Genomic DNA, 15117 nt, shown 5'->3' with positions numbered 1-15117 from the left:
TTCTGTTTCAGATTGAGTACCGCTCCACTTCTTTAGATCTTTGACACTAAAAACAAGATGGATTATAACCCTTAACATGCTCCCTGGGCAGTGTGTGACTCCTATATTTGGGGAGGCTGGGCATGAGCACCAGAAGCTCCCTAGAAGGGGTGCGGGTGCCCAGACTGTGGCCCCATCCCCTGCTTCACCCCAAGCCTGCTCTTGCTTGGCCTTCTACACCCGAGGCCCTGCCCCTGCTCCACCCCCACTCCATCCCAAGCCCCCTCACTCACTGCTCACACCTCTTCGCCAAGGCCCCTCCCACCCCTCATGGAACTTTGAGCAAGTACAAAAACTGGGGGGGGGGGCATTTGCTGCTCTCAGACACCCCTAATTGCCACCTGCTGCTTACCAGAACGCTCTGAAGGGCTTTGGGCCAGGTGGAGGTGGCAAGGGATACTCCTGTCCTGGCCATTGCAGTTGGTATTGCTCAACCATCTGGCTTAACTGGCACCTGCCTCCAAGAGGAAGGCGGGGTGGGGGGGACCTTCGTGGAAGAGGTGGAGTGGGGTCGGGATGAAGTGGAGCAAAGGCAGGACATTGGGGGAAGAGTAGGATGCAGGAGCAGGGCCCTGGGGTGGAGCATGGGCAGGGCTATGGCTCAGGTGCCCCTTCGGAGGCGACACTCCAAAAGCAGCAGGCCAGCGGCGCACCTCCAAAGGGAGGTGTACCATAGCCTGTTTGGGGAGGCTGAGCCTCCCCTGGCCTCTTATACCCACCACCCGTAATGTGCTCTCTTGGCACAGGACTGGTTCAATCACTCCCATCGGAAACATGTTTTACAGTTTCCTTCATGCACCAAAAAAAGGAGTACATGTGGCACCCTAGAGACTAACAAATTTATTAGAGCATAAGCTTTCGTGAGCTACAGCTCACTTCATCGGATGCATACAGTGGAAAATATAGTGGGGAGATTTTATATACACAGAGAACATGAAACAATGGGTGTTACCATACAGACTGTAACAAGAGTGATCAGGAAAGGTGAGCTATGATCAGCAGGAGAGCGGAGGTGTAGGGGATGGGGACCTTTTGTAGTGATAATCAAGGTGGGCCATTTCCAGCAGTTTACAAGAACAGTAGGAGGGGAAATAAACAAGGGGTCACAAGTACTCTTTTTCTTTTTACGGATACAGATTAACACGGCTGCTACTCTGAAACCTGTCTTCATGCACCAATGTTTCTTTGGGTTGTTTTAAATTGGAAGTGGAATGAATCTACATCTTGACAGAAATTTATCTGCTTTTTCTTTTAAAGACAGACACTTAGTGGACAGAGGGAAAGCAGCAGATATATTCAGAATTAAATGAAGCATTTGGTGCTATGTCTTACAAAATCTTAATTCAAATAGACTTCAGTAGGAACATTCATATGGACTGACAACTGGCTGAAGAAATGTAAACAAAGGTTATGAAAACAATAGTCTAATGAGATACTGCAGAGATGTGCATTCGGTCCTACCTTAGTTAATAACGTCATTAAGAAATATTAAATGTATGATGTAAACTGTATCAATAATCTGATTAAGATTTATGTTCTATTAGAAAGATATTTGATCAAATTATTTCTATTAATATAAAAAGAGGCTGTCTTTGAACTAACGGAAACATAAGCCATGCTGCTACATGATAAGGACAGCCAAATGACAACATAATACTCATCACGTGATAGTTATTTTCAGCCAGAGTAAAACTACACTCACATTTCTAGTAACAACTTCATGGCACATCATTCTAGACTGCTTCAGCTAATTGTGAACCTCTAACCCATTTTTCAAATCTTTGTTTAACTGTGGATGAGAATTTCAGTCATAGCAGCATACAGTGGAAAAACTTAATGCACTGACTCATTGTGGGGGAACGCTATTCTCCCAAATTCTTCTAAAGGTCATTTACTTGAGAAGGGTTCTACTAGATAAACTATGTTTTAACAGTTTGCTGCACAGAATTTTAATACTATATTTTTTGGCTGATAGGCACATATACAATTTTTTTTTAAATTAGCCCCAGTACCTCCCACAAGTGATCTCTCCAAAATAAGCAGCCATCATTTATTCAATGTCTTCACTAGTGCATTTAAAGAACTAAGTAAATATTAAAAAATGTTATGCAAATTAAGTTTGTCATCTTTTATAGGCCAGTTTTTATAATAGAAAGCTAAATTTAAAGATGGCTTGTGAACAGCCTAATTTTCAATGTTTTCTGAATTTTTTTTGTAATGAAGTAGGTTAACAGGTCATCTGAAATGATGGAACACAAGAGACTGGATGGGCAGATTTGACAGCATAAAATTACAAGTTTAATTGTAAAGTTAACAGATCCCCTTCATACTCACAAACTGACATCTCAATGGGGCATTTGCTCATTCCATTCCAATAGTTTCTCTTCTTCACTAGGAAATTGTCATGCATGAAATATCTTTTCAAACACTATAGGCAGAGCTGGTAGCACCTAATAACAATGCCTGCCGCTTCCCATTATAGGGTCCTCTTTTCACTTGCTTATAACTTTGCCAAACAAATTATTTGGGCGGAAGACATGCCAGGTGTCTGCCTTAGGCTAAATATTTTGAAAAACTTCTTCAGCCAGACCAGTTCAGCCATTCTGGAGAACAAAAGTAGGCAAAAAAAAAAAAAAAAAAAAAAAAAAAAAACTTACTTTACCCTCTGTTAAAACATTTGGGCAACCTCTTCTTTGACAGCCTCTAACATCCTCATCCTTTAGAACACACCTACCACATCGGGGCCCCTCAGGCGAGTTCACACAAAACAGATGTGGGGAGAGAGAAGGGAGGAGAACCTTCCTCACAACTTTTAGCCCAGTGGTTAGGGTACTCACCTGGGATGTGGGAGACCCTGATTCATGTCCCCCTTCTCCCTTGTAAGAAGAGATTATTTTTAAAAACAGGAATCTGCCACCTCTCAAATGAGTGCCCTAGCCATTGGGCTATGGCATATTCTGATGTGGGACTCCCTCAGTCTCTCCCATTGAAGCAGTTCCACTATGGATAAATAATTAAAGAATCATTGGACCCGAGAGAGAGCATGCGCACAAGCATGAGAATGACTCTACAGCAGCGGTTCTCAACCAGCAGTCCGTGGACTGCACGCAGCCCAATTACCACAGAGCTGCAGCCCAGCATGGCGGGGGTCTGGGGTCGACACGACCGGCTGGCCCCCCGGCATCAGGGGCCCAGAGCTTCCGTCTGTCCCTGCAGTGTCCGGGTCTGCCACCTGACCCAGCAAGCTCCGGGGCTTCCAGCCGGTCCTCGGCGGGTCCGGGGCTGCCACCTGGCCCAGCAAGCTCCGGGGCTTCCAGCCGGCCAGTCCAACAAACTTTGGGCTCCTGGTTGGCCCCCACAAGCTCTGGGGGCCGAGGCAGCCGCGTGTCAGAGGTCCAGGGCGGGCAGCTGGCCGGCCCCACGCAGCGAGAGTCTGGCCTGCCGCTGCTCTGCCACCCATTCTCTGCAGCCCAGGTAACACAGTATGAGCCAAATAAGTTGAAAACCACTGCTCTATAACCTGGTGGTTAGAGATTTTGAGAGACCCAGTTCGCCTGCTCCAATGGCTTAAAAAAAAAAAAAAAATGTATTTATCCACAGTGGAACAGTTTCAACAGGAGAAACTGAGGGAGCCCCATATCAGAATATCCCATAGCCCAACAGTTACAGCACTCTCACCTGAAAGGCAGCAAAACACCATGTTCAAATCTCTTCTCCTCATCAGGTTGAGGGCAGGGACTTGAACTGGGGTCTCCCACCTTCTAGGTGAGTACCCTAACCACTGGAATAAAAGTTACGAGGGATATATCCTCCTCCTCCCCAGGCTTCTTGCAAAAATATCTTTGACTTCTAACTCCAAAGTGAGTTTACAGCTGAGATTCCCCAGCAGAGATAGGCTGCAGCCTGGATTTAAGCACCTATCTCCCTGAGGCTTTGGCTAGACTAGCCCTTTTGTTGGCAATTTTTTGTGTCAGTCAGGGGGAGAAAAAAAATACCCCCTGACCAATATAAGTTTCACTGACAAAAGCGCCAGTGTGGACAGCACAATGTCAGCGGGCGTGGTTTAATTATGCCGACAGCAGAGCTCTCTTCCACCGGCACAGAGCAGCTACACAGGAGACCTTACAGCGGTGCAGCTGCAGCGGTACAGTTGTAATGCTATAAGGCCCGTAGTGTAGACATAGCCTTAAAAGGGCAGGTCTAGCATGTACCCCTCTTGTTCGCATCGCCCAATGACTAGCTTAAGAAGCTCCTCGCCCAGCATGCTGCCTTTATGAATTGTAGTCTAAGGCTCCCATCTCTCCCCATTCATTGTATAGGAACCCAGGCAGTTAACTCAGACTTCGTGGATTGCAGTGTGTTTCTGTGATTTTCTATGCACCTAAAAGTTAGGTGTTGTGATGCAGATGTCATGATGCCTAAGTATCTTCATGAATTGAGGCCTAAAATAAGAAAGGAAGCAAACAATGGGTGAGATATTATTTAGCACTGGCTTCAATATACCTTTGTTACATTGCCTCTTTAAACAACTACACTCAAGCTGAACTAGAGCTTTATTAAAGCTACTGCAGGTAAAATTTATTGTGTGGCTTCTCTCCTGTTTAAAAATGTAATACAAGCTGGAATTTAGCTCAAAAGTCAGCTCTGAAGGGGGTGGGGGGGACCAAAATATGTTGGCTAGAAGAAAACAAGTTAACTCTTAATTCTCTATTAATTCCCTTAACTTGCTACTCTGTTCTTGCTACTCTTTCATACTTCCCACATGTAAACTTGATGTCTAGACAATTGTCTGCAATACTAGTCATACAAACTGATTAGCTGTAGCTAATTATTAGGCCAGCCATAACTTTGTAGGCAAGTTCAATTTAATATGGTCACATTTTATACTTAGGTCTGACCAAAGAAACATACCATGACATTTATGACTCAGCCTCCAACTTTGAGTATTAGCATTTTAGAATAAGAAGTCTCCTGGACCCGCTATATCTTGGATAACAGCAACATCAAGCAGCCCTCTGTTTTCTGTCTTTTTATGTTGCTGGGTATAGGAAAATTTAACTGAAGTCTCTTTATACTCTGAAAAGTGACAAAAATGGCACTGTGGGGTTCCATTTTTGTGTTTAACTTGTGTACGAGATTCACTGCATTCATAAGTAGAAAAGTGGTTTGTTCTGAGCTGCCAGCCTTAAAAGTGAACATAGGTTCAGCTGGTAAGTTTTGGTTCTTTTTAGTTCACATTTCATCACCAGTCAAAGATTCTGCAAGACAAATTCAGGCAGGTTGCATCTCTGTCACCTCAGTCTTCAAATTCTATACTCTATAGACATAAACCAGGGCAGAATTTGACCCAGTAACTCAAAATTGAGCTATTTTTCCTTTTTGACATACTGGGTCTGTAGTGCTAATAGGAGTAAAGTAAAATTGTCTAATTTGTCAGAAATCCATCATCTTCTCTGTAGAATCATACTGAAGTGTTTGACAAAAACCCCAAGATATTATGTACATTTTATTCAAAAAAAAAAAAAAAAAAAAAAAAAAGACGGCTAAACACCTGTACACACCAAGAAAGTTTATGAAAATATGTGCTTTATATTTTCAGGTAGACATGCTCAGTTTATTCTTCAGCAGCATGATCCCTCACCTCCTCTTGCAAGCAGCTAATGTTTATTGTTCATATATCAATATTTAAGATCAAACAGATATTTAAATATACATTCTGTGAAGTCAAGCCACACACTTTGCATCTCTTCACCAATGCTTTACTGAATATAAACTAAATAAACTTTCTAAATACATTATAGCTACACTCATTAGTTTAGGAACATCCTCGTAAAACTAATACATGTTGATAATTACATATTAGTGTCCTTTCCCTTTAACTGTTGTGGTGGCATAGTCTGATAGTAAGGCAACACTAAGTGCAGTCTCACTGAATCCTAAAAGCATCACTTTTGGCTTATTTATGCAAGAAAGCTGCATCAGTTTATTTTAACCTAATTTACTTAAACAGGTGCAATCCAAACCCACTGTGTAGATACTTATTTTGGTTTAAACCAGGTCTTTAATTTTAATTAGATGATGACACTGTTTACAGTAAACAATAAGCCATTCTTAAACAGAAATAAACACACAACTCCAGTTAAACCGTAAACTCTCATGTAGACAAAGACAGATTGCAAAACAGTTTCAGAAATTTGCAGTTAAGCTTTGCACATGTCATTATCTTTCCTACAAAGATCCAAAACATTTAAGCTTCAAAATCATTTCAAGTTGATCAGTTGGAAACACCGACAAAGTATTTGTGACTTAAATGTTTTCATGCTGAAATGGTTAATAATGCTAAAATTTCTTCATGTGCTTTTCTGCTGACTGCTACCAGAGACAGCATGGCTGCAATGCCTCTCTTCCCAGGCCACAGATGCTATTAATTTGGGAAAAATTTCTTAGTCAAAGTCATCCTGTTTCACTACTACATCCTGAAGAAAGCAGCAAAGTTTCACTCATCCACAAAATTCAGCCAAATGCCTGCATACGTGTCCCTAATGAAATCAGGGAGATAGTCACCTTAAAAAAAAGATGAAACTTGGAATCACGTAAGGGTTTTTTGTTTGCTTGTTTGGTTTTTGTAGAATGGTAGAAGGTAAAGGTTTTACTTCTAAGAGTCTGAAATCCTGTCAACCTGTTTGACAATACAAAGCCAAGTGGGACACTGGTCTTTTAAAACAAACTGGAGGAAAGTCCCACTTTCCATCTCTAAAGTGAAATTCTTCAACTGCTGCTTTTCTTTGTATTGAAGTTTGTAAACCCTTTCACAATGCTGGGTAAGAAGTGTTGCCCTTGCTTGTAAGAGCACTTTGAGGCCCAATCCTACTCCTATTTAAAACCAACAGCAGAACTAGTGACTTGGAAACAGTCACTTTATATGTGAATCACTGCCAACTTCCCAATAAAAACACACAGCAAAGCTTTACCTTGATTTTAGTGTGTTTATTACTGTAGTGGAGCCTACTCTTTTTAAAGAAGTTATTCTATTCTCCATTTCAGATTGTGTTCACAATGAGAATGCTGATGCACAAAAAAGTCATGCAAAACAATGAAAAAACATGGTGCCCAAATATCGAAGGACAATAAAAAATAGTATCAAAGAGTTTCTTTTAACAGTGCACATTTTTATTTAAAAATGGATCAGGGCTGCTTTGTCAAGTTATGCAACTCCTGATAATGTTCAATGAACTTATTTTTGTGTATTTAAAAAAAATGTATTCTCACTGCCTGACCACCTGGTTACAGAAACAAAGTGAACTTTTACAATCACAAGATAGTATTAGTTGACCTTATCTAGAAAAGGTTTATTTCAACAGAAGAGTAGCATTACTTTCAAATCACAGTTGACACAGCAGTTAATATCCTTGGCATACAACTGGAACTGCTTGCTTAAATTAACACAAAAAACTGTTACATTCCCTCAACACATAGTGCTAAAGCAGTATTCTTACTCAAGATTTAAATTTTAATTTTGCAGTGGTGTATACCAAAAATAGAACAAATGGAACTAAAGAAATGATTCAGATGTAGGATTATAAGTTATTTTAATAGAAAGCATATTCTATTCTCTCCCTGATTCTCATTTTCTGTCCCATAATAGTAGTAACCCTCAAATATTAAGAAAACATCCTCTCTCATTATTCCAGTGACCTGCAGACAGTGCAATGCCCTGCAGTACCTGATTCTGATTGAGTAGCAACTCCTTTGGATAGTTATACTGCAATGGATTCAGTGTCTTGTCCAAGTCTCCTCATTTTGGAATAGCAGCTGCAATCAATGACCCTCAAAAGGTAAGTCTGTAAAGTGCAGAAAGAGATGAGGGAAAGAAAATCTTCTGGGATACATTACTTGAGGGAGGAAAAGACAGAATAAGAACTCCCATAAAGCTCATTTTTATTGACTGTGGCAGCAAGTGCTTTTGTCCATTTAAGGAATAGCTCTGACTTTAAAAATTTGGTCACTGAACTCTCAGCAGGCCTTCTGTCTTCATAGATGAAATGTATCGTAATTACATCTATCTGGAATACAGAACACTAAAAGGTGAAAGAGGACCAAGATTTTTTACATTCAGGCCAGCCATCTGATTAGACAAATGCAGGTTTACTATTAAATATACTTCCCAAGGAAAAGGTCATGTTGGAGATATCTGTCAGATAGGAAAGCTGCTTTCTCACTGCACTGTAACATACTATGGAGAAGCTAACCAATAGGAGCATGCTATGCAGTAACTACTTGTATTAGCACTAGGAAAATTTGAGCACCATATAGGTATTCTTTCAGCTGGTCTTGCTGTCAAAGCTCCCTGAAGTAGATATTCATGTACTGCATTAATACAGACTGAAAGTCTTGGGTAATCAATCACTACAAAAGATAAGGGCTAAAAACAAGCCACTGATTTGCAATTAGGATGAAGAGTTCTATTTAATAATGAAAATTTTTATTTGAGAAAAAAATACTGCATTAAATCTAACAGTGTTCCTAATTCTATTTTTTCCAACATTAGCTGAGCTTCTGATGTCCACTAGAATTTCATCTCTCCAACAGCCTACAAAGTATAGTTTCAAACCTCTAAAGGACAGACATTATGTAGGCACACTTCCAAAGCTTTAGGTCTTTGGTCTACACACACAGGGAAATAAATGCCATTTTCTCTAATGCCTATACAAACCACGTCATAATGCAAAAACTGAAATACAAAACATTAATCTTGGCTACAGAGGACTTACTGTCCGTATGTAATGCATCTTCCTATGCAGAATCTAGATATCAAATTAGATTATGGAGATTAACCAGCCATGCTATAAAGTTAAAATTGAAACTTACTTCCTGTAATTCTCCAAGCTTCCAAATGCACACACCCCAACTTCAAAATCAGCCTACTGCTACCATTTAATCCTAAACTAGACTGTATAAAAAGTTTGGGGCAAGTCACACAGTTACAGTTATGGAGATTTAAAAATGTCCAACACTTGCCACCCTCCCCTCTCACTAGTCTTTTCTGAAACACCTACAAAATTCACTTCTACTGGAGTGTTTAACAAGTAGAAAGGTCTTTTACTAATTCTGAACAGATCAGATAGCAATTAGATTATTTAAAGATTTGATCAAGTGAAAGCAAAAAACACTACACATGTATATTTTAAGCTTATCCTCACACAACACTTGATTCACTCATTGCAATGTATGCATGGCTCAAACATGGATGTCTGAGAGAGGGATGGAGAGAAGAGTAGTTATCAGAGGAATCACACAGAAGTAGATTTAATGTTTCCAGCCCAGAGGTGTGATGTGGCGACTGTGAAGACAGAAGTTAGTGGAGAGAAGGTGTCCAGGAAGGAATGGGGATCTATCTTTGAGAGACTTGGAAGGTTCCTTGACATTGTTGTGTGGCTTGAAGGTAGTCTAAGCAATTCTTAAAATAATTAAGATTTAACGGAATTACTAGACACAAACCTTAGTCAACCTAAGGTTTGAAAGAATGTTAACTTCTGATAACAGCTATAGTTCTCAAAGTGCTCAAAAGGTTGCAAATTCCAAATTAAAGCTTCACTTACAAAAACACTAAAAGATCTTTTTTAAATAAATCAGTAAACACACTAAGGTCACCCAAACAGCCTTAGGTCAGTCCTCATGGCACGACTCTGAGAACAGAGCCAGAAACAGAACCTCATCCAGTATTCAAGGTTCATTAAGAATCACTGGTAAAATTAAGCTGTGGGGGTGGTGTTGAAGTTTCATACTCTGTTTTTTAGAAAACGTACACTTACAGGATTTGTCTGAAACATGAGATTTATACTTTAAAGATTGTTTATTTCCTCTGAGCTAATGTAAGAGGCTAAGATGCCTACACCATTGTAGCCAGCTAAAACGCTGAGCTAAATTTTTTCTTTGCGAGAAACGCCAGCCAGGAAAGGTTCAAACCCTACTCGTAAATGTAAATTACGAGTCAGCAGAAGGCAGTGACTGCTTCATGCTCAGCGGAGGTATTAACTGGATGGGGCATAAGTGTCCGAGAACTGACGCTAATAAAAAAAGGTAGGCAGAGCAGGGGCTGCTCACACGGCACACTGGGTGGGTGAGGGGGGGCCAGACAGCGAGTAGGCGGCGAAGGGAAAAGCCAAGAGGTGCTATCGCCCGGCCTGGGGATGTGAGAGAAGCAGCACTCTTCCACCAGAAATGGGTGGAGTCGCGGATATTGGAGGAAGCGCTAGGGCAGGCACCCCAGGGGCGCTGGCAGGTGATGCATGGCTCTGGCTCCTCACGCAAAGAAGCCCCAAGGAGGTCGGACTCCCCAGCGAAGGTCCTAGCCTGGCTTGTCTCTCTTCCCCCGGGGAAGGGGCAGATCCCAGCCCGGGGTGCATGTCACTGCCCCAGGCGGTCAGGTCCTGAGGCTGGCGACAGGCCCCGGCCCGGGGTGTCACTCACCCATGCAGGCAGCTCGGCCGAAGAGACGCTGAGCCGCACCACCCGCTCCTCGTCCTGCAGGAAGGCGAGGGCCCGACCCAGGCGGGAGCTCTTGCCGCCGCGGTGCCTGCGCAGCCAGAAGAGCCCGAGCAGGGCGATGAGGATCCAGCTGAAGCTCAGCCCCAGGTAGCCCAGCACGTACACGGGGAAGATCAGCGCGAAGCTCCGCGCGAACTGCGACACCAGCCCCGACACGTCGACGCTCAGCATCGGGGGAGGCTCCGGCACCGGCTCCCCGGCCGCAGCCTTCCCCGCCGCGGCGGGGTCCGACCCCGCGCCGGGGGGCTGCTGGGCCCCGGACCCGCTCATGCTCTGCTGGCGGCGGCGGCTCCTCGGGCGCTGGCTCCGGGCGGGCAGTGGGCGGCGGCGCCTCGCATCCTGCGCTCAGCCCCGCTCGCAGTGCCACACACCAACGGCCGCCCGCCCGCTTCCGGGTGCCGAGCCGCGGCCCTGCCCGCCGAGGGAGGGGCGCAGCGCGCGGAGCTGCCCAACCGCGAACCCCGCCCCTGCCCCGCAGGAGCCGCCCTGTGTCGCCGTGCGCTCAGCCTGCTGCGTCAGTGGGCGCCGCGCTCCGGCTCAGGGAACCCGAGCGGCCCCCCCCAGAGGTGGGCCTCGCCGCCGCCGCGCCAAGCTCGTCCCCAGGGAGCCCCCGTGAACAGCAATACAAGCCCCCTCCCCACCCCCGCCCGACACGCTGCACGTGGGACCCTTCGCGCCCTGCAGGGCCCCAGGACCAGGGCTGCCTCCCCTGGGTCTTCTGCACAGGGGCCCCACCCTGGGCAACTAGGCGGGTGCAGCTGCACCATTCCTGAAGCTGGCTCTGGGCCAGCCCAGCGTGCAGAGAAAGCCAAAAAGTGCGCCTCTCTCTGCCCCCTCCTCCCCGCCTTTTCCTAGGTGGGAGCCAGGGGGCTGTCCAACTCCGGCCCCGCCCGCAATAACAGCATCCCAGCTTCCCTCCGTTGGTGCCGGTGTACTAATCACAGGATCAAAGCCTAACTGTGCATGGAGAAGGGGACTGGGACATGAGATGGAGAGAGGGGGAAATATAGGATGGCTGGTCAAAATCAGGGAGTAGGACCATGGATGGGAGACGTGAGACAAACCCACTTTTTAGGGCCATAGAATTAAGGGTTCCCCAAGTACAGGTGTACATTGTACTCTCCACACACACCATCTCCTTACCCTACCCTACCCTACCCTCTTCTACCCTAATCCCATGTGACTGCTTTCCCCCTTCCCACTTTGTACTAGTCATGCTAGTAGTTGACAAGAGGCTGCTACCTGTTACAGCCCAGGTAGGAAGCTGCTTTCCACATACTTTACACCCATAACTAGCAGCAACAAGCGATAACCCAGAACAAACTGTTAAGTGAGTAGCTTCAAAGGAGCCACCAGCTGCTTCCCCCACTTCTCAGCTACAGCAGGTTTACCTGTAGTTTTTCCTACCTCGACTCTACTATTGCTGTCTTTGACAGCCTAATGTTATAGTACAGTAATGCCTAAAGGCTCCATTCAAGATCAGGGCTCCTTTGTGTTAAGTGCTATACAGATACATATTTAGCCCTGGTCTACACTTGAATCTAACATCAGTATAGCTAGGGCCCTACCAAATTCAGGGTCCATTTTGACAATTTCACAGTCATAGGATTTTAAATATAATAAATTTCATGATTTCAGCTATTTAAATCTGAAATTTCACGGTGTTGTAAATTGTAGGGGTCCTGACCCAAAAAGGGGTTGTGGTACTGCTACCCTTACTTCTGTGCTGGTGCTGCTGGCGGCAGCGCTGCCTTCAGAGCTGGGCAGCTGGAGAACAGCTGCTGCTGGCCAGGAGGCTAGCTCTGAAGGCAGAGCCATTGCCAGCAGCAGCACAGAAGTAAGGATGGCATGGTATGGTATTGCCACCCTGACTTCTGCGCTGCTGCCTGCAGAGCTGGGCCTCAGTCAGCAGCTGCCACTCTCCAGCCGCTCAGCTCTGAAGGCAGCAACACAGAAGTAAGGGTGGCATGGTATGGTATTGCCACTCTTTACTTCTGCACTGCTGCTGGTGGTGCACTGCCTTCAGAGCTGGGCGCCTGGCCAACAGACACTGCTCTCCAGCCACCCAGCTCTGAAGGCAGCACAGAAGTGAGGGGGGCAATACTGCGACCCCTCTAAAATAACATTGTGACCTCCCCTGCAACTCCCATTTGGGCCAGGACCCCCAACTTGAGAAACACTGTTCTTCCTCATGAAATCTTTATAGTATAGGGTAAAAGCACACAAAAGACCAGATTTCACGGGGGGAGACCAGATATCACAGTCTATGATGTGCTTTTCGTGATCGTGAATTTGGTAGGGCCCTAGGTATAGCTATGTCTCTCAGGCCAGGTCTACACTATAGACTAACTTTGATATAACTACATCGCTCAGGGTGTGAAAAATCCATATCCTGAGTGACGTAGTTATACTGACCTAGGGTCCCATGTAGAAAACACTATGTCAGCGGGAGAGCATGATCGACATGACAGCGTTAGGTCAACACAAGGTGACTTAATTATGTCCGTGTGATGTGTCTATACTAGAATGCTGCTTCTGCCAAAGTAAGTCCTGTACTATGCTGACATAACTCCACCTCCATGAGAAGCATAGCACTTATATCAATGTAGTTAGGGAGACACAGTGTCCACGTAGACACTGCGTTACTTACATTGCCTGTTGGCTATCAGCCCCACGCTGACAGGGCCCTCCCCCCGCCCTCTGACTGCCCCTCCAGGGCTCCAGCTGTCAGTGTCCCACAATGCTCCACTTCAGTCAGTGGAAGCAGGCCTGGTGAGGATGCACACCACCAACAGAAGGAGCAAGTATGGATGTGAACCACTGCTTTAATTACTGCGGTGGCTGAGCATCAACTTAAGTTGACTTAATTTTGTAGCATAGACAAGCCCTTAGTGTTTTCACCAGAAGCACTATAGCTACATTACAGTTTGTAGTTTAGACCTGCCCCCATGTGTGTGGAAAATCCACACCCCTGAGAGACGAGCTAATTCCCAGTGTGGACAGTGCTAGGTGGATGGAAGAATTCTCCTCCGATGGGAGCTGCAGGGGTGGTGTCTGCGGATGGCGCAGTGTGCAGAACCGCCTGGCTGCACCTCCATGAAGGAGCAAAAGGAGGGACTTGCTTCCGGGAGCCGCTTGAGGTAAGCACCGCTCGGAGCCTGCACCCCTCAGCCTCTTAACGCCCCAACCCCCTGCCCCAGCCCTGATCCCCCTTCCGCTCTCGAAACCCTTCGATCCCAGCCCAGATCACCCTCCTGTACCCCAAATCTCTCATCCCCAGCCCCACCTCAGAGCTCGCACCCCCAGCCGGAACCTGCACCCCTTCCCACACCCCTGCCCCAGCCCTCCAAACCCCTCAGTCCCAGCCCACAGCACCCTCCTACACCTCAAACTCCTCATCCCCAGCCCCACCCAAGAGCCCACACCCCATCCAGCACCCCAACCCCAATTTTGTGAGCATTCATGGCCTGCCATACAATTTCTATTCCCCGATGTGGCCCTCGGGCCAAAAAGTTTGCTCACCCCTGATCTAAGTAGTCAAGACCGTTGGTACAGAGAAAGGAAAGCTGCAGCAGGGAAACTGTACTTCAGGTTAGAATGTGCTCAGGTGGTCTGCTAAATTTCACTCCCCCCCATAATGTCTGTTAAGTTTCACCGTTTCTGACCAATGAAAGATGCCAATGGCCGCAAGTTATTTCCAGACCATCTCAGAGCATGGTTTTATTCCAAGAAATGGCTGTGTAAAAATGGCAACTTGTTGGTGAAGAGATCTGTCTGTCCTTTGGGTGTAATCAGAGACCTGATTACTAATGTTAGTAACAAACAAGTTTTTACTGTTTTTATTCTTGTTAGTCCTGAATAGCCAAAACTGCTTTGAGAGGCAGCTGGATTCCACTCCTTATGCAATGGCATCGTTCATTAACTTCCCCTCAGTTATACCTGTTTCAACCTTTGAAGACAATAAGGTTTACTCAGATGTCATTGATGTCCAGATTATGCCCTTGGCATCTTTATACATACGCTGGTGCAAAAGGAGGAAAGGATCCACTTTGACAGTCATAGACAGGTTTGAGCTTGTAGACTGACAGAGAGAAAAACACATAACAAAATATCTGTATACTTGTTAACTGATCACATTTGTTTTAGAATTTGTCACAATAAATAAGGAACTCCAGAACGCTACTTTTGCAGAGTATTTGGGCACAGTACTGCACTTTAATATCCTTAAAGTTCCAAATAATTTGTTTATACTCTTACCTATATCGGGGTCTCTAGCTGACAAACAGAAAACCCCTGTTACTGTTACAGCAGTATAGCTGGGGTGATAAAGGGCTGAATGCACAAAAGGCTTTAGGCATTGTGACACTGAGAATCACAAAGGCTACATTTTAGGCTCCTGGAAAAATCACTGAGATTAGCAAAGCTTGAGGTAAGCACCTAGGCTCCTATACAGTGACTGTGATTTACAAAATGTGACTTACAAAATCACAGAATGTTATTTACAAAAGTCAGCAGGTTAGGCAGGGAGCC

The 15117-nt window shown here is 45.2% G+C and overlaps 1 protein-coding gene across 5 annotated transcripts in view; it reads right to left on the bottom strand.

The window, feature by feature from the left end:
• ESYT2 (extended synaptotagmin 2) overlaps positions 1-11012 on the bottom strand; it is a 144754-nt gene extending 133742 nt beyond the window's left edge. For 2 of the 5 annotated variants that reach the window (XM_027830924.3, XM_043541546.1), the window contains exon 1: positions 10510-11011. In XM_027830924.3, coding sequence (XP_027686725.2) covers positions 10510-10857 — 348 coding nt within the window. In that variant the 5' untranslated portion in view covers positions 10858-11011. Of the gene's footprint in view, positions 1-10509 lie in introns of all 5 variants that reach the window. The other 3 variants (XM_007054115.4, XM_043541547.1, XM_043541545.1) reach the window with 2 other exon arrangements.
• Between the last annotated feature and the right edge of the window lie 4105 nt (positions 11013-15117).

This window comes from Chelonia mydas, chromosome 2, assembly GCF_015237465.2.
Source record: "Chelonia mydas isolate rCheMyd1 chromosome 2, rCheMyd1.pri.v2, whole genome shotgun sequence".
Taxonomy (NCBI): Eukaryota; Metazoa; Chordata; order Testudines; family Cheloniidae; genus Chelonia; species Chelonia mydas.
The sequence above is the reverse complement of the archived record's forward strand: the minus strand, read 5'-3'. Positions and strand labels throughout refer to the sequence as shown.